This window comes from Oncorhynchus mykiss, chromosome 30, assembly GCF_013265735.2.
Source record: "Oncorhynchus mykiss isolate Arlee chromosome 30, USDA_OmykA_1.1, whole genome shotgun sequence".
Taxonomy (NCBI): Eukaryota; Metazoa; Chordata; class Actinopteri; order Salmoniformes; family Salmonidae; genus Oncorhynchus; species Oncorhynchus mykiss.
Genome location: NC_050570.1, coordinates 22357883 through 22382708, shown reverse-complemented (window position 1 = coordinate 22382708; position 24826 = coordinate 22357883). Strand labels below are relative to the sequence as shown.

Sequence of the window (24826 nt, the reverse complement as noted above, 5' to 3'; positions counted from 1 at the left end):
CAGGACACCAGGCGGACACTTGGAAAATGTAGTCTCTTATGGTCAATCTTCCAATGATATGCCTACAAATACGTCACAATGCTGCTAAGACCATGGGCGAACGACAGAAAGTGTAGGCTCATTCCTTGCGCAATCACAGCCATATAAGGAGACAATGGAAAACAGAGCTTCAGAAATTCTGCTAATTCCTGGTTGATGCATCATCTTGGTTTCGCCTGTAGAATGAGTTGTGGGGCACTTACAGACAAAATCTTTGCAGATTCTGAAACAGAGTGTTTTCTTTCCAAAACTGTCAAGAATATGCATAGTCGAGCATCTTTTCGTGACAAAATATCGCGCTTAAAACTGGAACGTTTTTTATCCAAAAATGAAATAGCGCCCCTAGAGATCTAACAGGTTAATTGTTTACTCCATGTGTAACTCTGTGTTGTCTGTTCACACTGCTATGCTTTATCTTGGCCAGGTCGCAGTTGCAAATGAGAACTTGTTCTCAACTAGCCTACCTGGTTAAATAAAGGTAAAATAAAATAAAAAAATACAAATGGAGAATAAGAGCACCTCCTCCCAGCTCAGCACCACCTGAGGCTAGGTAACACTGTCACCACCGATAAATCGACAATTTCAGCAAGCATTTCTCTACGGCTGGCCATGTTTTCCTCCTGGCTACCCCAACCCCGGCCAGCAGCTCCGCACCCCCCACAGCTACTTGCCCAAGCCTCCCCAGCTTCTCCTTCACCCAAAACCAGATAGCAGATGTTCTGAAAGAGCTGCAAAACCTGGACACGTACAAATCAGCTGGGCTAGACAACCTGGACCCTCTCTTTCTAAAATTATCTGCCACCATTGTTGCAACCCATATTCTGCAACCCCTGTCTGTTCAACCTCTCTTTCGTATCGTCCAAGATCCCTAAAGTTTGGAAAGCTGCCGCGCTCATCCCCCTCTTCAAAGGGGCGGACACTCTAGACCCAAACTGTTATAGACCTATATCCATCCTGCCCTGCCTATCTAAAGTCTTCGAAAGCCAAGTTAATAAACAGATCACTGACCATTTCGAATCCCACTGTACCTTCTCCGCTGTGCAATCCGGTTTTCAAGCTGGTCACGGGTGCACCTCAGCCACGCTCAAGGTACTGAACGATATCATAACCGCCATTGATAAAAGACAGTACTGTGCAGCCGTCTTCATCGACCTGGCCAAGGCTTTCGACTCTGTCAATCACCGTATCCTTATCGGCAGAATCAACAGCCTTGGTTTCTCAAATGACTGCCTCTCCTGGTTCACCAACTACTTCTCAGACAGAGTTCAGTGTGTCAAATCAGAGGGCTTGTTGTCCGGACCTCTGGCAGTCTCTATGGGGGTACCACAGGGTTCAATTCTCGGGCAGACTCTTTTCTCTGTATATATCAACGATGTCACTCTTGCTGCGGGTGATTCCCTGATCCACCTCTACGCAGACGACTCCATTCTGTATACATCTGACCCTTTCTTGGACACTGTGTTAACTAACCTCCAAACGAGCTTCAATGCTATACAACACTCCTTCCGTGGCCTGCAATGGCTCTTTAACGCTAGTAAAACCAAATGCATGCTTTTCAACCGTTCGCTGCCCGCACCCGCCCGCCCAACTAGTATCGCTACTCTGGACGATTCTGACTTAGAATATGTGGACGACCACAAATACATAGGTGTCTGGCTAGACTGTAAACTCTCTCTTCAGACTCATATTAAGCATCTCCAATCCAAAATTTAAACTAGAATCAGCTTCCTATTTCACAACAAAGCCTCCTTCACTCAAGCCGCCAAACATACGCTCATAAAACTGACTATCCTACCGATCCTTGACTTCAGCGATGTCATTTACAAAATAGCTTCCAATACTCTACTCAGCAAACTGGATGCAGTCTATCACAGTGCCATCCGTTTTGTCACCAAAGCACCTTATACCACCCACCACTGTGACCTGTATGCTCTAGTCGGCTGGCACTCGCTACATATTCGTTGCCAGACCCACTGGCTCTAGGTCATCTATAAGTCTATGCTAGGTAAAGCTCCGCCTTATCTCAGCTCACTGGTCACAATAACAACACCCACCCGTAGCACGCGCTCCAGCAGGTATATCTCACTGGTCGTCCCCAAAGCCAACACCTCCTTTGGCCGCCTTTCCTTCCAGTTCTCTGCTGCCAATGACTGGAATGAATTGCAAAAATCGCTGAAGCTGGAGACTTATATTTCCCTCACTAACTTTAAACATCAGCTGTCTGAGCAGTTAACCGATCACTGCAGCTGTACATAGCCCATCTGTAAATAGCCCACCCAATCTACCTACCTCATCCCCATATTGTTTTTATTTACTTTTCTGCTCTTTTGCACACCAGTAGTTCTACTTGCACATCATCATCTGCTCATCTATCACTCCAGTGTTAATTTGCTAAACTGTAATTACTTTGCTACTATGGCCTTTTTATTGCCTTACCTCCTCACGCCATTTGCACACACTGTATATAGAGTATTTTTTTCTATTGTGTTATTGACTGTACGCTTGTTTTTTCCATGTGTAACTCTGTGTTGTTGTTTGTGTCGCACTGCTTTGCTTTATCTTGGCCAGTTGTAAATGAGAACTTGTTCTCAACCAACTTACCTGGTTAAATAAAGGAGAAATAAATATATATATAAAAAAAAAAAAATGATCCAATATGTAAAGATTTATACCATGAATGATTCTCATGTATTGTATATGAGAGATGAATTCACTGTAAATCCTTTATCATATGTCCTTCTGTCCTTGCAGGCAAAGACTCCCAGCTAAGAATGTGTACTACTACCGTTGCCCTGACCATCGGAGGAACTATGTGATGTCCTTCGCCTTCTGTTTTGACCGAGAGGATGATGTGTACCAGTTTGCCTACTGCTACCCCTACACCTACACCAGACTGCAGCACTACCTGGACAGCTTGGAGCGCAGGAACCTGGACTACCTGCAGAGAGAGCAGCTGGGGCTCAGTGTGGTGAGTGAGTGTGTGTGTGCGTGCTTGCATGCATATACATGTGTGTGTTTGTGTTGTTGTGTGTCATCTCTCCCTCATCATACCGTTTTCAACAGAATACCAGAGAGCCCCCAGCCCAGGTCCAGCAGTCCTCTGGTTCACCTTTTCATGTTATCAGTATGACTCTTCAACTCTGTGTGATTGTAGCCTGAGAGAGGACAGGAGTAGGGTCCTTGACTGTGCTAGGAGGTGAGGTGTGGTGTGGTGTGGAGGCTGGGGGAGCCAGCAAGAGTGTGTTTCTCTGTCTCTCTCTGTGTTGTGCCTGTGCAGCGCTGCACGCTGGTTGCCCTTTGAGGGATAGCACTGCTGCGTGTAATCAGGAGAGCTCTCACCTCTCACAGGAGCAGGTACTGGATCATGCACGCTGCCTGCAGTACTGTTTGCTCTTATCAAATAATTGTAGGAGAAAAACTCATTAGAAATGCTTGAGAGTTCTTTTTTTTATTTTTACATTTGTCAAGGAAAGCTAGCTGCAAGCACCAATGATGAAATTGCATTTATTGATAAAAATGAGTCAAATATTTATGAAATTTATTTGAAGGGCAGATGTTGATGATGTGGATATCTCAACCAATAGGAGCCCAGAATTGGCAACAAAGACAAGAACAGGCATCAGCATATTCCTTCCATAGTTCCCATCATAGAATTAGAATCCAATTGAATTGTATTTGTATGCTTCCCACTGTCCTATCACACTTTCAAGTACAAATGAGGGCTTGAAAGTGTAGAGTATTAGTTCTGCTTTTATGCCGCACTGGCACTTTGTGATGAATTCAGACATAAAACAGAGTGAGTTGGCACTCGGACTAAAGATTAGTATGCATAGTCATAGAGGTGTTTTATGGCCTTATTTGTCTTTTAATGTCCTGTGGTCCTGGGTCTTTGACAGCCTGGCCCAGCCCTCTCATTACGACCTGCAATGAGAGAGGGATGAGGGGACCTTTCCGTCTGCTGCAGTAAAGAGCCCCAGTCCCCCTAGTGGCTCCACACAGTCACATGATACATGTTTGCTGGTGGAGCTTACCATACCTGTAAGGAGATAATATACTCCACACGCACACACACACACACACACACACACACACACACACACACACACACACAGATCACATGTGCATATCTACACATACAGTTGCCCTTTCAGATGTAGACTCCATGGACCTATAGTAAATTATCAGGGGGTAAGACAAAAGCCTCGCCATTTAGTGTGACATTCACCAGTGACCTTGACTGAGTGCCTTATCATGAATAATATCATTTTCAATCAGCCTCTCACTCTCAGTTTAACTTGTGCACGAAGGCATAAGATAGAAAGTGCTTTACAATGCTCATTATTTCTGATCATTAGGTATGGCTTGCTCTTAGGCTAGTCATAGCTCCAAATGGAACTGATTGGAAAGCTACATTTCAAAGATGTAACTACACATTTGAGGCGTGATTATAAATCAGCAGATGCTTAGATTGTTTCAGCCCAGAATGAGCATGGAAGTGCTTGTCAGATCTTCAGGGCTGGAATTTGTCAGTGACACAGTTCCTCCACGTTTTCTTTAAAAACCTCTGTTAGCTACCTGGGCTGTATCCTTGATGGAGTTTGGGGGGGGGGTGTGAGCATGGCCAATAAAATGCTAGGGAAATGTAATGCTAGGACCACGTTTTGGGCAAGAATGTCCAAGCTGCTTGATAAGGACTCAATGAGAGTGCTAGCCACTGCCCTGATTCAATGGCGTTTTGACGACGCTACTCTGGTTTTGTTGCTTATGAAGCTTCTGAAGGGGAAGCTCCAGATACCCCAGAATAAGCTGATCATGGTAATATTGAAGGTGATTCCAGGTACTCAACTGGCTGCCTGTTGAGGCTAGGGTTTCCCAGATTACACTGGGTCTGGTTAACAGGATTATTTATGGTTCTGCGCCCAGATATTGGACTGATAACTTTCCCCCTGTTAGGGATGCACACAACCACAGCACCAGATCAGGTGTTGCTAATGTGTGCTTATACAGGTTCAGGAGTAATGCTGGGAAATATGCTTTCTTGTATACAGGAACCTCAGAGTGCCCATAAAAACGATGTCCTCTCTGGGCAGCTTTAAAAAGACGTTTAAAAACCTGTGAATGTTCCCTCCGATGTAACTGCAATAATGAAATAGATGTGTTTCTTGTATTCATTTTTTATACAGTGCCTTGCAAAAAATATTCACCACCCTTGGCATTTTTCCTATTTTGTTGCATTTCAACCTGTAATTAAAGTTAAAACTGAAAAGTGGTGTTTGCGTATGTATTCACCCCCTTTGTTATGAAGCCCCTAAATAAGATATGGTGCAACCAATTACCTTCAGAAGTCACATAATTAATTAAATAAATTCCACCTGTGTGCAATCTAAGTGTCACGTGATCTGTCACATGATCTCAGTATATATACATGTCACGCCCTGACCATAGTTTACTTTGTATTTTCTATGTTTTGATTGGTCAGGGTGTGATCTGAGTGGGCATTCTATGTTTCATGTCTTGTTTGTCTATTTCTATGTTCAGCCTGATATGGTTCTCAGTCAGAGGCAGGTGTTCGTCATTGTCTCTGATTGGGAACCATATTTAGGTAGCCTGGGTTTCACTGTGTGTTTGTGGGTGATTGTTCCTGTCTATGTGTTTTTCACCAGATAGGCTGTTTTAGGTTTTCGTTACGTTCATCACGTTCTTTATTTTTGTAGTGTTTGCATTGATTCGTGTTTTACGTTTGTTCATTAAAACATGGATCGCAATCTACATGCTGCATTTTGGTCCGACTCTCCTTCTCACCTAGAAAACCGTTACAGAATCACCCACCACAAAAGGACCAAGCAGCGTGTCAACAGGCAGGAGCAGCGCGAGGAGACGCGCAATAAGGATTTCTGGACATGGGAGGAAATCCTCGACGGGAGAGGACCCTGGGCTAAACCAGGGGAGTGTAGCCGCCCAAAGAGGCAACAGGAGCAGCCCAAAGAGGAGGTATGGACATGGGAGGACGAATTAGAAGGAAGAGGACCCTGGGCTCAGCCAGGAGAATATCGCCGCCCCAAAGAAGAACTGGAGGCGGCGAAAGCGGAGAGGCGCAGATATGAGGAGGCAGCACGACGTAGCGGATGGAAGCCTGAGAGGCAGCCCCAAAAATTTCTTGGGGGGGGGCTAACAGGGAGTATGGCTACGCCAGGTAGGAGACCTGGGCAGACTCCCTGTGTTTACCGGGGGGCTAGAGAGACCGGACAGGCACCGTGTTATGCAATGGTGCGCACGGTGTCTCCAGTGCGGGTGCATAGCCCGGTGCGGTATATTCCAGCTCCGCGTGTCGGCCGGGCTAGATTGAGCGTCGAGCCTAATGCCATGAAGCCGGCTCTACGCAGCTGGTCCCCAGTGCGTCTCCTTGGGCCGGCTTACATGGCACCAGCCTTGCGCTCGGTGTCTCCGGTTCGCCTGCATAGCCCAGTGCGGGCTATTCCACCTCGCCGCACTGGCAGGGCGACCGTGAGCATTCAACCAGGTAAGGTTGGGCAGGCTCGGTGCTCAAGAGCTCCAGTGCACCTGCACGGTCCGGTTTTTCCAGTACCACCTCCACACCCCAGCCCTCCGGTAGCAGCTCCCCGCACCAGGCTTCCTGTGCGTGTCCTCGGCCCAGTACCACCAGTGCCAGCACCACGCATCAGGCCTACAGTGCGCCTCGCCTGTCCAGCGCTGCCAGAGCCTCCCTCCTCTTCAGCGCTGTCGGAGTCTCCCGCCTGTTTAGCGCTGTCAGAGCTTTCCGCCTCTACAGCGCTGCCGGAGTCTCCCGCCTGTTCGGAGCTGCCAGTTTGCAAGGAGCTGCCAGTTTGCAAGGAGCTGCCAGTTTGCAAGGAGCTGCCAGTCTGTAAGGAGCTGCCAGTCTGTATGGAGCTGCCAGTCTGTATGGAGCTGCCAGTCTGTATGGAGCTGCCAGTCTGCATGGAGCTGCCAGTCTGCAAGGAGCTGCCAGTCTGCAAGGAGCTGCCAGTCTGCAAGGAGCCGCCAGAGCTGCCTTTCTGCAGGATGCCGCCAAAGCTGCCAGTCTGCAAGGAGCCGCCAGAGCTGCCAGTCTGCAAGGAGCCGCCAGAGCTGCCAGTCAGCATGGAGCAGCCAGTCAGCACGGAGCAGCCAGAGCTGTCAGTCAACCAGACTCTTCCAGATCTGCCAGTCGACCAGACTCTTCCAGATCTGCCAGTCGACCAGACTCTTCCAGATCTGCCAGTCGTCCAGACTCTTCCAGATCTGCCAGTCGACCAGACTCTTCCAGATCTGCCAGTTGACCAGACTCTTCCAGATCTGCCAGTCGACCAGACTCTTCCAGATCCGCCAGTCGACCAGATTCTTCCAGATCTGCTAGTCGACCAGGATCTGCTGAAACCGCCAGCCAGCCAGGTTCTGGTAGTTTCTACTACCTGCCTGGGCTTCTTCTCAGTGCTGAGCTTCTTCTCAGTGCTGAGCTTCCTCTCAGTGCTGAGCTACCCATCTGTCCCGAGTTACCTCTGTCCCGAGCTGTCCCTCTGTCCCATGTTATCATTGTGGTGGGTAACCTATTTAGGGATGTTTAGGAGGGGGATTAAAACTGTCATGGAGTGGGGTCCACGTCCAGCGCCAGAGCCGCCACCGCGGACAGATGCCCACCCAGACCCTCCCCTATAGGTTCAGGTTTTGCGGCCGGAGTCCGCACCTTGGGGGGGGGGGGTACTGTCACGCCCTGACCATAGTTTACTTTGTATTTTCTATGTTTTGATTGGTCAGGGTGTGATCTGAGTGGGCATTCTATGTTTCATGTCTTGTTTGTCTATTTCTATGTTCAGCCTGATATGGTTCTCAGTCAGAGGCAGGTGTTCGTCATTGTCTCTGATTGGGAACCATATTTAGGTAGCCTGGGTTTCACTGTGTGTTTGTGGGTGATTGTTCCTGTCTATGTGTTTTTCACCAGATAGGCTGTTTTAGGTTTTCGTTACGTTCATCACGTTCTTTATTTTTGTAGTGTTTGCATTGATTCGTGTTTTACGTTTGTTCATTAAAACATGGATCGCAATCTACATGCTGCATTTTGGTCCGACTCTCCTTCTCACCTAGAAAACCGTTACAATACACCTGTTCTGAAAGGCCCCAGAGTCTGCAACACCACTAAGTAAGGGGCACCACCAAGCAATTGGCGCAACGAAGACCAAGGAGCTCTCCAAACAGGTCAGGGACAAAGTTGTGGAGAAGTACAGATCAGGGTTGGGTTATTAAAAAAATCTGAAACTTTGAACATCCCACAGAGTGGTAGGCATCTATTATAAAAAAAAATGGAAAGAATATGGCACCACAACAAACCTGCCATGAGATGGCCGCCCACCAAACTCACGGACCAGGCAAGGAGGGCATTAATCAGAGAGGCAACAAAGAGACCAAAGATAACCCTGAAGGGGCTGCATAGCTCCACAGCAGAGATTGGAGTATCTGTCCATAGGAATAAGCAAACACTTTTGGTGTTCGCCAAAAGGCATGTGGGAGACTCCCCAAATAAAAAAGAAGGTATTCTGGTTAGATGAGATTAAAATTGAGCTTTTAGGCCATCAAGGAAAACGCTATGTCTGGCGCAAACCCAACACCTCCCATCACCCTGAGAACACTATTCCCACAGTGAAGCATGGTGGTGGCAGAATCATGCTGTGGGTATGTTTTTCATCGGCAGGGACTGGGAAACTTGTCAGAATTGAAGGAATGGTGGATGGCGCTAAATACAGGGAAAGTCTTGAAGGAAACCTGTTTCAGTCTTCCAGAGAAGTGAGTCTGGGACAGAGGTTCACCTTCCAGCAAGACAATGACCCTAAGCTTACTGCTAAAGCAACACTCGAGTGGTTTAAATGTCTTGGAATGGCCTAGTCAAAGCCCAGACCTCAATCCAATTGAGAATCTGTGGTATGACTTAAAGATTCTTGTATAACAGTGGAACCCATCCAACTTGAAAGAGCTGGAGCAGTTTTGCCTTGAAGATTGGTCAAACATCCCAGTGGCTAGATGTGCCAAGCTTATAGAGACTTACCCCAAGAGGCTTGCAACTGTAGTTGCTGCAAAAGGTTGCTCTACAAAGTATTTGCTTTGGGGGGTGAATAGTTATGCACGCTCAAGTTCTTTTTTTTGGTCTTATTTCTTGTTGTTTCACAATTAAAAAAAGGTAGTAGGCATGTTGTGTAAATCAAATGATACAACCCCCCCAAAAAAGATATATTTTAATTCCAGGTTATGAGGCAACAAAATAGGAAAAATGCCATGGGGGTGAATACTTTTGCAAGCCACTGTATGTTTCGCTGCCATAATGTGTAACACTGTGTTGCCAATCTTGCCGAGCAATTTTGTCACAAGAGGACCACAATTGAAATAAGCCCAAAACTTTGTGTGTTATCCTCCATGAATTTACATGTACATGTACATGTAATGTACATTTGTGTGTTATCCTCCATGAATTTACATGTACATGTACAGTTGAAGTCAGAAGTTTACTTCCTCTAAGATTGGTGACATTAAAACTCATTTTTCAACCACTCAACAAATTTCTTGTTAACAAACTATAGTTTTGGCAAGTTGGTTAGGACATCTACTTTGTGCATGACATAAGTCATTTTTCCAACAATTGTTTACAGACAGATTATTTCACTTATAATTCACTGTATCACAATTCCAGTGTGTCAGAAGTTTACAAACACTAAGTTGACTGTGCCTTTAAACAGCTTGGAAAATTCCAGAAAATTATGTCATGGCTTTAAGAAGCTTCTGATAGGCTAATTGACATCATTTGAGTCAATTGGATGTGTACCTGTGGATATATTTCAAGGCCTACCTTCAAACTCAGTGCCTATTTGCTTGACATCATGGGAAAATCAAAAGAAATCAGCCAAGACCTCAGAAAAAAATTGTAGACCTCCACAAGTCTGGTTCATCCTTGGGAGCAATTTCCAAATGCCTGAAGGTACCACGTTCATCTGTACAAACAATAGTGCACAAGTATAAACACCATGGGACCATGCAGCCTTCACACAGCTCAGGAAGGAGATGCGTTCTGTCTCCTAGAGATGAGCGTACTTTGGTGCGAAAAGTGCAAATCAATCCCAGAACAACAGCAAAAGGACCTTGTGAATATGCTGGAGGAAACAGGTACACAAGTATCTATTTCCACAGTAAAATGAGTCGTATATCGACATAACCTGAAAGGCCACCCAGCAAGGAAGAAGCCACTGCTCCAAAACTGCCATTAAAACGCTAGACTACGGTTTGCAACTGCACATGTGGACAAAGATTGTACTTTTTGGAGAAATGTCCTCTGGTCTGACGAAACAAAAATAGAACTTTGGCCATAATGACTGTCGTTATGTTTGGAGGAAAAAGGGGGAGGCTTGCAAGCCGAAGAACACCATCCCAACCGTGGTTGGTTGCAAATGCGTCTTCCAAATGAGCAATGACCCCAAGCATACTTCCAAAGTTGTTGCAAAATGGCTTAATTAAGGTCAAAAAAGTCAAGGTATTGGAGTGGCCATCACAAAGCCCTGACTTCAAACCTATAGAAAATTTGTGGCAGAACTGAAAAAGCATGCGAGCAAGGAGGCCTACAAACCTGACTCAGTTACACCAGCTCTGTCAGGAGGAATAGGTCAAAATTCACCCAACTTATTGTGGGAAGGTTGTGGAAGGCTACCTGAAACGTTTGACCCAAATTAAATTAGTTAAAGGCACTGCTACCAAATACTAATTGAGTGTATGTAAACTTCTGACCCACTGGGAATGTGATGAAAGAAATCAAAGCTGAAATAAATCATTCTCTCTACTATTATTCTGACATTTCACATTCTTAAAATAAAGTGTTGATCCTAACTGACCTAAGACAGGGGATTTTTAAGTGGATTAAATGTCAGTGCCTTTAAATATATTTGGCTAAGGTGTATGTAAACTTCTTACTTCAACTGTTTTTCTTTTTCAAGTTTTATGTGTGCTTGTTTTAATAAACGAAATGTTTTAAAAAATCTATTTAAACCCCCTCTTCTACTCAGATGCAACAGATGAACTGTCCCTCATTGTTGGAGGGATGAGGGACTGTAAAGTCTGTGAGTACATTTGCTGCTGTCTCAGGGAAAGTAAACAAAGCTAGAAAGATGAGTAGGAGACAAATTCGACTTAGAGTGACAGACTTTGAGAGTGGAAGACAAGCAGACACAGGGAAGCAGGCCTCAGGGCCAAGCTGCTGTAACACACTAGGTCTACCTGCCTACCAATAAAAAGCTGCAGTAATTGTGATGCCTCATCTCCACCAAACACATAGAGAGAACATAGCTCCACTGTAATAGGGGAGGACTACTATAATTGCACTTCTAGGATAATAACAAATCCTTGAACTGCATATTGCCTTTCAGCTTCCTTCTCCCTACCATCCCTTTATCGTTGTCTTTCACTTTTCCCCACTCCCTTTACATGCAGTCGGTTTTTATTAGCACCTAGATCTGCTGCAGGGACCAGTAGTAAAACTGCTTTTTGATGGCATATGTGCCAGGTGAAGACAAAGCATTGTAAGCATACTAAGCAGTGTGTGTGCATGTTTGTGTCAGTGAGTGTATGGAAATATTTTTGCCATCTGCATTTGCCCAGGTGTCAATCAATGAGATGTGGGATGAGGTTTGAAAAACCTCTGTTCATGTGTGACAACTTGAAACAGCAGAACAGGCAGCTCAGGCTTTATTTAATGGTCAGAGGTTTCTTTCCTTCGTCTCTTTTAAGACAGACTTTACTGATATAGTTGATGTCTCTCTTGCTACTTGTACCCTAACACATTCTTTGTGATGGTCTACAGGTCTGTGATGGACTAGTGGATTTTATACAGGGTTTTATAGAGTTTCTGTGGAAGGGTCATGCACTGTATCCATTCCCCTGTTCTCTCACTGTCTGAACATTTCTCCTGCAATCCATTCCTTGACAGTTGTGTGAGGGACAAGTCCATGGAGACAGAATGGATTCTGCCTGGACCTTTCTCTGCTAACAAGTGTACGCACTCCACGTATAAGTTTCCTTAAAACTATTCCTCCATTTATTTTGTATTGACTACTAAAAAGACAGTCAGGGCCCAGTGTTGGTGCTAGTACACACACTGACAAAGCATTTTCTTATGGGCAGAGTAGGAGTTTCAGTGAAAGCACTTTTACCATTCCTTTCCTGTCATGATGGCCAACTGTGATACCATTTTTTTTTTACCTCTGAAAAAGCAGCCAGTATCTGCAGCCCGTATCTAAGATGAATGTGCAAATAAGAGTGAGGAGTCGATGGCCATCCTTAAGCCTGCACCCCTCACCTGCCACCACTAAGTTCCACAATACTTATTATATTTCAAGAGGAAATAATCACCATAAAAGTATAAAAATGACACACAGGATTTGTTTAATTTTGAAGTGTGCAGCTAAAATAATGAAAAGAAGTTCCTAAAATTTGGGAAACAATTAGCGTACATGGCTGCAATGGAGCTTACACAATGCTTGCTGCAATATCCACAACACCCTTTGCTCCTTTAGGAATACTGAATGCTTCACAAAACCGAGCTCGTCTACAATAATAGGTCTTCTACAGTGCCCTGTGGATGTCACTTTCAAACGTTCAGAGCTCTGTGGAATCCGGCAGCTCACATAGACTTTTATGAGGCTCCTCCATCCAAAGGCTCCAAGGGGGGGAGGCGTGGGGAAGCTGGAAATGATGTGCTGGTCTGGGAAGGTGATATTCTGCGGTCCTAATGGTCGCTGGGTCTCCTGCAGACAGGCTGTAGTGGACTGTCTCCTGGTGCCTGTTAGTGGGAATAAAGGATGAGAGGGGCCTTTGGCCCACAGAGTTGGCACTGCGGCAGTCTGCTGGGCTTATCACTGTGTTTGTACACTGTGTGCCAAGATTTAATCAATAGCGACTTTACCTTCCACTAGGAGATAAGGTCAGACTGACTGAAACGTTAGTAGCTGATGCTAGAGAAGAGAGGGAGTCTAGGCTTGTCTTTCCTACTGCATGGTGGATGGATGGCTGTGCTGTCTGAAACCAGGCTGCTGGGTAATTGCATGAAGTCTAGTCATTTACTGGCTTAACAGCAGCCAAAGTGTCTCTCGCAATATCATGAAGCATCCTGTTCTTCTTTGTGTGCCCACTCTTTCACATCCCCCGTTCAAGGATACTGTTGACATGTTGGTTCTTTTATGAATGATTCTATGATGGCGTTCTAATTTGGAGAGCTCTCCAACTGTTGACCAAACGATTATTATTATTGTTGGTCCACCATCAGACCGCCTGCCAATCTACCTTCATTATCATCTGTATGAGCTGAGAGCACAATATCACATACAGCAACAGTACTAAGTGGAAGTACTTAGGAACAGGTCGAGGGAATAGATTATATCTAGTTCTGACGTCTTGCTGTCACCCTGAACTAGAGGAATAGTGTTTGCCTATATCTGAATAGCCTGTAATGTCATACACCGGACCCCGACTCAACGTTTCTGATTGAGGTTGCGGGGTCATGCATGATCATTTCTGCTTGACGGTTGTCCCTGGCTCTGGTTGCTATGACAAGAAGCTGGTGGACTGTCAATATTTTCCATTGGCTGTTATTGGTCTTTGACCTCTATTCCAACAGAAAGTACTGATGTGACAGGATGTGCATAGGGATATAAATGGGTCTGTTTCACCTGTTTTATCTCAGCGAGGTTGCATCAATGGTTTGCCCTCTGACCCCAACAGTAGAGCACTGAACTTATTCCACATGAAATTGAAGATAAAAGGGTTTATCTGAGCCTTTCATCTAGAGCAATGATTCCTCCAAGCTGGTCCCAGTGCTTTATTGCATATCAAGACCCCTATATCAATGCCAGCTTACTGTATAGTACAGTAACTAAGGAAATATGGAGTGGGCTGGATAAAAGGTAGGTATGGCTTGTGTGGTGGAGACAGTGGCCATTGGCAGTAACATAGTCTATATGTGGTAGAAATATTATTCAGTAGAGGGGTTGTCAGACAGTGGTGTATTTTCAAAGTTGATTTCCAAAACTGTAAATTGATCCTTATTATAATGCAGGCAAAAAAATATCAGATTTGCTGTCAGAGATATTTATTTTTGAAATTGGAAATGGCTCACACCTTTAAGTCTTAACTCTCTCTCAAGCTTGTGCACCAGATAGAACGTCTGAGTGGTGGGAGAGGAGAGAGAGGTACTTTATGGAGAGGAGGATATCACCCAGAATGGCTTTTTGTTGTCACTTAGCTAGCAGCAGCTCTCTCTCTGCCTCAGATACAACACCATGCCAGAGCCTCCTCTCTCAGTTTGTCCTCCCTTCTCCCACTGCACTCACCTATGCTAGATAGATCTCCTCCATCATCAACAACCCTGTCCTCACACTCTGAAGACTTCTGCAATGGAGGAGAGGTGGTACTGTAGCTGACCCTGGAACCTCAGTCTGGGCCAGAGACTTCTCTCCGACACTAAGCTCAGTGGAGTGGCTAGCTCGGTGATGGTGGTGCAATGTGGGAAGAAAGGTTCTGTGGTTCTGTGGAGGGAGGTGGGTACTGTAGGTGCAGTGTTGGAGTCATGTGGAGGTGGTTGGGGAACTGAGTTATCGAGTGACAGAGGAAGAGTGATGCTTTCTCAAATGGAGCCCCTGCTGTGTTCAGAGTCTCACTCTCAGAGAATTCTAATCCCAGCCGCAGAGCTCTGTACTTCCATCTATCTCTCTCTCTGCCGCCCGCCAATTAATATTTACTAACCACTGCTATCTAGATGACTCCATGGATGGAGGACTGTGCATGTAAAAAAAAAAATCTGTTTCATTTTGTTGTCAGGCCTCCTCTCACATGTGTCAAAGGGAAATAAAAAAAGTTTTCAGGTTTTTTAATAAGTCAGGATATACTTTTCTGACAGTGTAATTGCTTTCCATTCCTAGATCCATACTTGGGACCCTGGAAAGAAAAAGAGAGAAAAGAGGGGGGGAGCGAGAGAGAGAGAGAGAGAGAGAAGGGGGGAGAGAGGAATGAGCTTTACAGTAGATAATTTGTTAGGAGAAAATAATGAAAATCTATGAAAAGAATTGCTCACCCTCCGAATGCAGCCAAGCTTGAAATTTACTTTGATGGAAACTTAATTTGTTGTAAATGGGCGAAAAACATATTTAGGTATAGGGAGGAGAGGCTGTGGCGCCTGTCTGTGGCAGATGAGGATGCTATGCTCTGAATGCTTCAGCTGAATGGGGAGAAAAATACATAGCCTGTAGTATGCTCATTCAATTTGGAGATGGATATTCATTATCACTCCCTCCTATCACGTCTTTTGGGCTGCAGATATGTGTGTGATACTAGTGTATTTCTGGTAACTTCAGCCTGTCAAACATTACCTAGAAGGATGATAGTGTGTATGTGGCCCAGTTGGCCTGTGGACAGATCCTATGTGTCTGTGTGTCTAATTCCACAGGGGAAGATTATCTTGCTCTGGTTTAGAATCTTCAATACTGTATAGATCGATACAGACAAATTTGTTTCTGATGAGCTGGAGGCTAGGGTATGGAATTACTGTCAGGGTAAATCATCAGGAACCTAGTCCTTTTTATCCCTGCCTGCAGTTATAGCCTAGACCTCAACATACGTGTGAGAATAATTGTTTATGAAGTATGTTTTTTTTACTCAGAAAGGCTGAACAAACTGAAGTCCTCAAGCCTGATATACAGCACTCAGTACTTCTCTCCACTGTTACTATAGCATAGTAGTTGTAGCCAGACCGTTGGAGCTCTCTGGGTCAAAACAATTACATTCTGTCGTAAAGAGCACATGTTCAACTATACTATTCCTACAGTCAGCATGCCAATTGCACGCTCCCTCAAAACTTGAGACATCTGTGGCGTTGTGTGACAAAACTGCACATTTTAGAGTGACCGTTTATTGTCCCCAGCACAAGGTGCACCTGTGTAATGACATTCTGTTTAATCAGCTTCTGGATATTCTGCACCTGTCAGGTGGATGGATTATCTTGGCAAAGCAGAAATGCTCACTAACAGGGATGTAAACACATTTGTGCACACAATTTGTAAGAAATAAGCTTTTTGTGAGTATGGAACATTTCTGAGATATTTTATTTCAGCCAAAACATTGGACCAACTCTTCACATGTTGCGTTTGTATTTTTGTTCAGTATAAATAAAACCCACATTTCCCATCTCAAAAAAGTACTATAGTACATGCTTATTAAGTGCCAAATAAAGTAAAAGGATTGACCGTAACAGAGTTGACGATTTCATCTTAAATAAGCCATAAATCCCCCTTGTTGTGCGTAGGGTGGGGTAACAGGATTGATGTGTTATGTTTTCCACCAGAAAATTGCCAAAAAGAGTAGAACCAGCTAACCCGCTTTTACACTATGATGTTTTTTGCACAATGCTGTACATCCGCCTCACTCTCAAAGAAACAAGTAGTATGGCTATGTTTTACACAGTCAAATGGAACCAATAAAAAAAAAATCTATAAAGAACTGTAATATTTTACAGACACACATGAAGGTATAAGCAATCTTAAAAAAAAAAAAAAAACTTTTAGCCCTTTTCCTCCCCAATTTTGTGATATCCAATTGGTAGTTACAGTATTGTCCCATCACTGCAACTCCTGTAACCACCGGGGAGAGGTGAAGGTCGAGAGCCATGCGTCCTGGACAAGGAAATCTCTACCAACCAAACCCTCCCCTAACCCGGACGACGCTGTGCCAATTGTGCGCTGCCTCATGTGCCTCCCGGTCACGGCCGGCTGTGACACAGCCCGGGATCGAACCCGGGTCTGTAGTGATGCCTCAAGCACTGCGATGCATTGCCTTAGACCGCTGCACCACCCGGAGGCCGCAAGCAATCATTTCTAATGGAAAAAACACAAATGTGAAAAATTGGTGGAGATAGCGTTTGGGAAATAAACTCTTAATTTATTGAATTTTCCATGTGGTCTATATTTCCATCTTCTTCTTTGCATATATTTTTTTAATATTTTCCTAAACCTCAACTTCTAAATACTCTCCTGAACCCGCCTCACCCAATGTGGCGCGGATCTGCTTTTTTCTAAAGTATTAATATTTATCTCCGAACTGGAATATCTCAACTGAAGCTAGCTAGCTAGCTAACTAGCTAACTACCTACCAGCTATCAGTTAGCAAACCATTGCTAGCGGTCATCAGCTAACCTTTAGCTCGGGAAAGCTCTCACCAGTTCGTACAACGCGTTTCAAACCAGAGCATACCGGACCTATTTTTCTCTCCATATCCCCGAATTCCTACCACAAACTCTGAACATTTTCATCTGGATCTTTGCAACTAGCTAACCGCAATCCCGGGTGACCACTCCTGGCTAGCGTTTCCATCCCGGAGCAAGCACCAATTAGCCTGAAGCTAGCCTGGCCAACCACCGAAGCTCACTCCTGGGCTACAATATCCGGACCCCTTCTACTGGCGGTACGGGGCACGGAACCCCACCGATCCTCTGCGACTGGAATACCGACATAATCTGCCCGAGGATTCCAACAGGCCCCTCAGATGCGACGTCCACTGAAGGCCCATTCTGCTAACCTGCTAGGCCTACTAGCTACCTAGAGCTACTTGGAACCCTACTAACTCCACGTCTATCGCGTCACCGCACAAAGAGGCAAAAACAGACTTACCTCCATCGCGACATCCCCCAAAGGCTAACTTGTTAGCCCGGGTCTACTAACTGCTAGCTTGCCTGTCCCAGTACGCTAACTGCTAGCCGCTGCTAACTGCTTGCTTGCCAGCCCCAGTCTGCTAACTGCTAGCTTGTTTAGCCTTGGCCTACTAACTGTCTGAATCGCCGTGTTCCCAGTCAGCCCAACCAGTCACTGGACCCATGCATGCCTCTCTCTAATATCAATATGCCTCGTCCATTACTCTCCTGGTTAATGATTACTGTCTTATTTCAATGTAGAGACTCTAGCCCTGCTCAATATGCCTTAAACGATGATGTTGTTCCACCCCCTACATATTTTATTTTTATTTATTTATTTTACCTTTATTTAACCAGGTAGGCAAGTTGAGAACAAGTTCTCATTTACAATTGCGACCTGGCCAAGATAAAGCAAAGCAGTTCGACAGATACAACGACACAGAGTTACACATGGAGTAAAACAAACATACAGTCAATAATACAGTATAAACAAGTCTATATACAATGTGAGCAAATGAGGTGAGAAGGGAGGTAAAGGCAAAAAAGGCCATGGTGGCAAGGTAAATACAATATAGCAAGTAAAACACTGGAATGTAGTACTAACTCAAAAAAGTTCTGGGACACTGTAAAGTCCATGGAGAATAAGAGCACCTCCTCCCAGCTGCCCACTGCTCTGAGGCTAGGAAACACTGTCACCACCGATAAATCCACTATAATTGAGAATTTCAATAAGCATTTCTCTACGGCTGGCCATGCTTTCCACCTGGCTGCCCCTACCCCTATGCCCGGCACCCTCCACAGCAACCCTCCAAAGCCTCCACCATTTCTCCTTTACCCAAATCCAGATAGCTGATGTTCTGAAAGAATTGCACAATCTGGACCCCTACAAATCTAGACAATCTGGACCCTCTATCTCTAAAATTATCTGCCGAAATAGTTGCAACCCCTATTACTAGCCTGTTCAACCTTCTCTTTCATATCGTCTGAGATTCCCAAAGATTGGAAAGCTGCCGCGGTCATCACCCTCTTCAAAGGGGGTGACACTCTAGACCCAAACTGCTACAGACATAGGTCTGTTTGGGTCTAGAGTGTCTATCCTACCCTGTCTTTCTAAGGTCTTCGAAAGCCAAGTTAACGAACAGATTACCGATCATTTCAAATCCCACCTTACCTTCTCCGCTATGCAATCTGGTTTCAGAGCTAGTCATGGGTGCACCTCAGCCACGCTCAAGGTCCTAAACGACATCATAACCGCCATCGTTAAGAGACATTACTGTGCAGCCGTATTCATTGACCTGGCCAAGGCTTTCGACTCTGTCAATCACCACATTCTTATTGGCAGACTCGACTGCCTTGGTTTCTCAAATGATTGCCTCGCCTGGTTTACCAACTACTTCTCTGATAGAGTTCAGTGTGTCAAATCGGAGGGCCTGTTGTCCGGACCTCTGGCAGTCTCTATGGGGGTGCCACAGGGTTCCATCTTCAGGCCGACTCTCTTCTCTGTATGTATCAATGATGTTGCTCTTGCTGCTGGTGATTCCCTGGTACACCTCTACGCAGACGACACCATTCTGTATACTTCTGGCCCCTCTTTGGACACTGTGTTAGCTAACCTCCAGACAAGCTTCAATGCCATACAACTCTCCTTCCGTGGCCTCCAACTGCTCTTAAACACAAGTAAAACTAAATGCATGCTATTCATCCGATCACTGCCCTCACCTGCTCAGCATCACTACTCTGGACGGCTCTGACTTAGAATACGTGGACAACTACAAATGCCTAGGTGTCTGGTTAGACTGTAAACTCTCCTTCCAGACTCACATTAAGCAGCTCCAATCCAAAATTAAAACTAGAATTGGCTTCCTATATCTCAATAAAGCATCCTTCACTCATGCTGCCAAACATACCCTCATAAAACTGACCATCCTACCGATCCTCGACTTCGGTGATGTCATCTATAAAATAGCCTCCAACACTCTACTTAACAAACTGGATGCAGTCTATCACAGTGCTGTCCGTTTTGTCACCAAAGCCCCATACACTACCCACTATTGCGACTTGTACGCTCTCATTGGTTGGCCCTCGCTTCATACTTGTCGCCAAACCCACTGGCTACAGGTTATCTACAAGACTCTGCTAGGTAAAGCCCCACCTTATCTCAGCTCACTGGTCACCATAGCAGCACCCACTCGTAGCACTCGCTCCAGCAGGTATATCTCACTGGTCACCCCCAAAGCCAATTCCTCCTTTGGTCGTCTTTCCTTCCAGTTCTCTGCTGCCAATGACTGGAACGAACTGCAAAATTCTCTGAAGCTGGAGACTCATATCTCCCTCACCAGCTTTAAACACCAGCTGTCAGAGCAGCTCACAGATCACTGCACCTGTACATAGCCCATCTATCTACCTACCTCATCCCCATACAGTATTTATTTATTCATCTTGCTCCTTTGCACCCCAGTATCTCTACTTGCACACTCATCGTCTGCACATCTACCATTCCAGTGTTGAATTGCTATATTGTAATTACTTCACCAACATGGCCTATTTATTGCCTTAACTCCCTTATCTTACCTCATTTGCACTCACTGTATATAGACTTTTTGTTTACTTTTGTTCTACTGTATTATTGACTATGTTTTGTTTATTCCATGTGTAACTCTGTGTTGTTGTATGTGTCGAATTGCTACGCTTTATCTTGGCCAGGTCGCAGTTGCAAATGAGAACTTGTTCTCAACTGGCCAACCTGATTAAATAAAGGTGAAAAAAAGGACACTTCATTCAATATAACAGGCTTTTAAAATTCAATATTAGGTTTAGGCACTTTTAAAGGCACTTTTATCGTGCAACGACCCCTCTACAGTATGTCGGTGTGGGTGAGATGTACTGCCATGGAATTGAATGTGAGGATAAGAGTCAATGAAAGGAGCATCCATCCCTGCAGTGCATAAAAACTGAAAAACTCAGAGACTTACACAAGGCTGATCTTCATCACAGTCCTATATTTTTTTCATGAGCCTGTCTGTCACACACAAGACATCCTCAGATGCTGCTGACCACAGCAAGATAAACACACGTGAGGAGAGGAAGTAGTGTACCTGATTAATAAAACAACAAGAGGCAGCCTCACTATAAATAAAACACATAGGGCCTTGAGGCAGTCATAGGCAGGACAGCCAATGGGTGAGAGCATGTTTAGGGAGGTCAGGGTTGTGAATGGGGGCCACTGAAGCACTCTCTCACTCTCTCTCTTTGGTCCTGGGATCCTCTACAGAACAGTGGCCTCCACCCTGGCCACAGGCCCTAACCCCATACTCCTCTGGGCTCAGCCCCTCTACCTCGCCTTGCTTTGCCCAAGTGCCCTGACATGCCTGGGGACTGGAGATGACTAATAACAAACATCTCCAGTCATCCTCCTCGACGTCTCACGCCCACCTGGACCCTTATCCGCCCGCACAGATACTCTTGTCCCTTCCACACATCTCTTTTCTCTCCCCTGTTACACAAAAATACATTTCTTATTTTTACCTGAAGTAAAGAAAAAATGAAGGATGTGACGGGCCCGATTTTCCTCCACTTTCTATTCTCTCATTTTCCTTTCACCGTCAACTCACCCCAGCCCCAGTGCATGTGTGTCTGCTCCTCCTCACAGTGCTGAAGCGTCTGCCTGAGAGAGATGGATGCCAGCTCCTCTCTCTCCAAAGGCACAATGTCTCTCCTCTTCAGCATGCCTGCACCTGCATATTGTGATATAGTGCCTCTATTCACTGAGTCGATTGCCTTTAATGGCACCCGGGCAGACTGAGAAAATTGAAAGGGATTGCGGCCTGCTTTTCATCACAGCAGGAGCGGAGCAGGCTGGAGGGTCCGGGGCGCAGGGGTCTCAGGGGGATCCTGACTGGAGAGGGGGCATGGGAGGGGTTGGAGGGAGGGAAGGGTGGCATGGCTGTCAAGGAGATGCACCTGGACTTGCAGCCAAGTGGGGTTCTAGTTGTTTTCAGTCGATTCACTCCTATCTGCATGGCTATTCATCTGTATAGCGCCGGTTATGTTAGGCAATACTGTAATGGTGCATGACATTGTTCTCAGGAGGAGTAAAAATTGGATTTGTTTGTTCTTGTATCAATTTGTTTCTATGTGGGAGTTCCTTTTGATAAATTATTGAAATAAAGAGGGAAACGCAAAAATACTGTATTTCAAGGAATAGGTATTGTTTTTTTCATTTCATATAAATATTTTGTTGATTCTTTGAATGTGTTATCTGTAAGCTTTCCCCTTACCATCTTCATTCCTTTTGGAGAGAATCTCAATGTAATTATTGCATTTTTATTTAGAAAATCCTTTCTAACGCGTTAGCAACACATTTACAGCAGCTTGTTATTACTTTGGAGTGACAGATTGGCAGCTATATGCAAATAAGCAGTCGACTGTGCTGCTAAAGAAGAGAGATTACCTGAAAATATAGCCAGTCCTAAGAACATAAGATATATTTTTAGAATGCCTATTGATATCAAAGGGAATTAAATGATTCCAATTAAAATGACAAACTATTGACTATTTAACTGTTATTTTATTTAACTAGGCAAGTCAGTTAAGAACAAATTCTTGTTTACAATGACAGCCTACCCTGGCCAAAACCAGGTAAATTGTACGTTGCCCTATGGGACTCCCAATCACTGCTGGTTGTGACGCAGACTGTATTTGAACCAGGGTCTGTAGTGACGCCTCTAGCACTGAGATTCAGTGCCTTAGAACGCTGCTCCATCTGGGAGCCCCCATAGTTATGTAGGACTTATGATGAAAATGATGTGGTTCATATAGAGGATTTCTCTCTCTAGATGTTTTTTCTTGAACCTCTGTAGGCCATATAGTCAGCTACTGTGTATCAGACCTCTGTCTTCCTCTGTGTTGCCCACAGTAGTGTGTCTGATGCATTAGCACTAATAGTCTCTGAATGGGAGCCACACAAAAAGCTGTTTAAAGCTCAATATTTCTCCACTCTCCCCAAATATACAGTACTGTATTACTATAAGCCCCTAGCAAAATCAAAATGTGTCTTAATTTGTTTGTATGGTCAGTTGTTCGTTAGGTATGAGAGCAGAGTAAAAGGAGAGGGGCTGTGGCCAAATATGGCTCTACCAAGAATGGACCCTCCTCTGATCAGTGCTACTGTAGCAGACACTTAATGATCTCTTTAGAATGCAATAAGAAAAGAGAAGTGCATTAAGCCCAATGCCAATATAATTGGATTATGTTAAGAAAAATTACTCATGTCACTTTCATGCCAGACTGCATTTGGAAGGTTCGACCTGTCATACGTCATAAAGTTTATGCCATTCCTGAAAAATGTTTAAATATTAGAGATTTGTGGATGAGTAATGGTGACAGCCCTTCCTTATCCATCCTTGGTTTCTATGGAAACAACGTAGAGACGGGCAGATTTTTAGCTTGCTGTCACCTATTATTTATATTATGAATTGAAGACATTAAACTTTTGTCCCATAAAGACCTCTGTAAGAGATCAATCTTCACATTTCCCCCGCTGCTAACACAGAGCATGGAGGAAAAATAACAGTCTCATCCACATGCACAAAAGCGCTCTGTCATGAGAAAAATCTGATATCTATTCAGTGACTTACCTTCTGATGTTCAATGACTTTTCCCCATTGATTTGAAGGAGATGAAGAGGCTGAGGGGTGAGGGAGAAAAGGGGATGGAGGGGCAACTTGAAAAGGAAATAACCTTTCTGACGATGGATGTCAGATATAGCATCCCATAGATGCCCATTGTGGAGCCGTCAAGCTGCCACCCTATGATTTGAAACTTGCATTGGAGAGGCACAAAGCGGCTGCACTGGGCTTCCAGCGTCCATCTTTTTTCACCTAGCGATCAATTGTCTTTGTCTCCCTCGCTCTCCTCTTGACAGGCCTGATTTTAAATGGCTGGTTTAACTAGTTACTCACAGGTCTCCTCAGCCTTCCATTTACATCCAAATCAATCACTGTCATGAAAATTCATGGCACAGTAAAAGCAAGAATTGGGGGACAACAATTCTCTCTCCATGACAAATCTTTTTTTTTCATGCACACTATACTGTAAATGCACAATTACAGCACTGCTGCTGCTGTTGTTTTTTCTACATATCATTGACTCTCTCACTTGGCTGTATGTGTGAAGAATGCCTATTGAAATAGGATGTATTGGTCCATTCAGATTAGTGGCTAGTGTGCAATAATATGTTGTGTCCCAGTCAGCTCCATTCTGCAGAGAGAACTGCAGGGCTTTCCTAATGATTCAATACTGTAAATGAATGATGCTGATGAAGGGCATCGTCTCCCTCTCAAAGCCAGCCTGCTCATTCTGAGACGGAGCAGCTCTTCCATGGGACTGACTAGGGTTGCAAAATTTCTTGGTTTTCCCGAAATCCCAGTTGAAGGATTCCCCTAAGAAGGAGGGAATAAGCCAGAAATACAAAATCCTCCAAACAGTATTTTTGGAAAACCAGGGAATTTGATTGTCAGCCCTAGGGTTGCAAAATTCTGGGAACTGAGGCACACTGGTGATAGACAAAATGATATGACAGAACGGTGGAAGCCCTCTGATTATAGAGCTTTGTCTCAACAACAATTACACTGTACTAAAACTACAGGAACACTAAATTGGATAGGTTTCATGTGTGTCTTATTTTTATCAACCAAAACTTGGAGTTGTTACTCTGTCCTTGATCAACTAGAGGAGGTCATAGGCTAGGGTATACTGGCATGTAACTGTTTATTTCAATATAACCAAAATACCATCAACTTACTTTAGGGCAGAAAGTGTAAATACTACGCCATTTATCACCCCAAGTAGTTACATTATTTTGAGTACACTTATTTCATTTGAAATTTACATTTGACATTTTAGTAATTTAGCAGACGCTATCCAGAGCGACTTACAGTTAGTGAATTTATCTTAAGATAGCTAGGTGTGACAACCACATACTTCAGTTGTAGTGAGTACATTTTTCCCCAATAAAGTAGTTATCAGCAAAGTCAGTGCTAGTGGAAAAAGTCAAGTGCATTTTTATCA

General features: G+C 44.6%; 1 protein-coding gene across 1 annotated transcript in view; it reads left to right on the top strand.

Annotated features, from left to right (window-relative positions):
• Window positions 1-24826, top strand: part of LOC110522763 (cytosolic carboxypeptidase 6) — a 474879-nt gene that overhangs the window by 272267 nt on the left and 177786 nt on the right. Inside the window, exon 5 of the mRNA XM_036969475.1 lies at window positions 2791-3007. Within this exon, the coding sequence (XP_036825370.1) occupies window positions 2791-3007 (217 nt within the window). The remainder of the gene's footprint in view (window positions 1-2790; window positions 3008-24826) is intronic.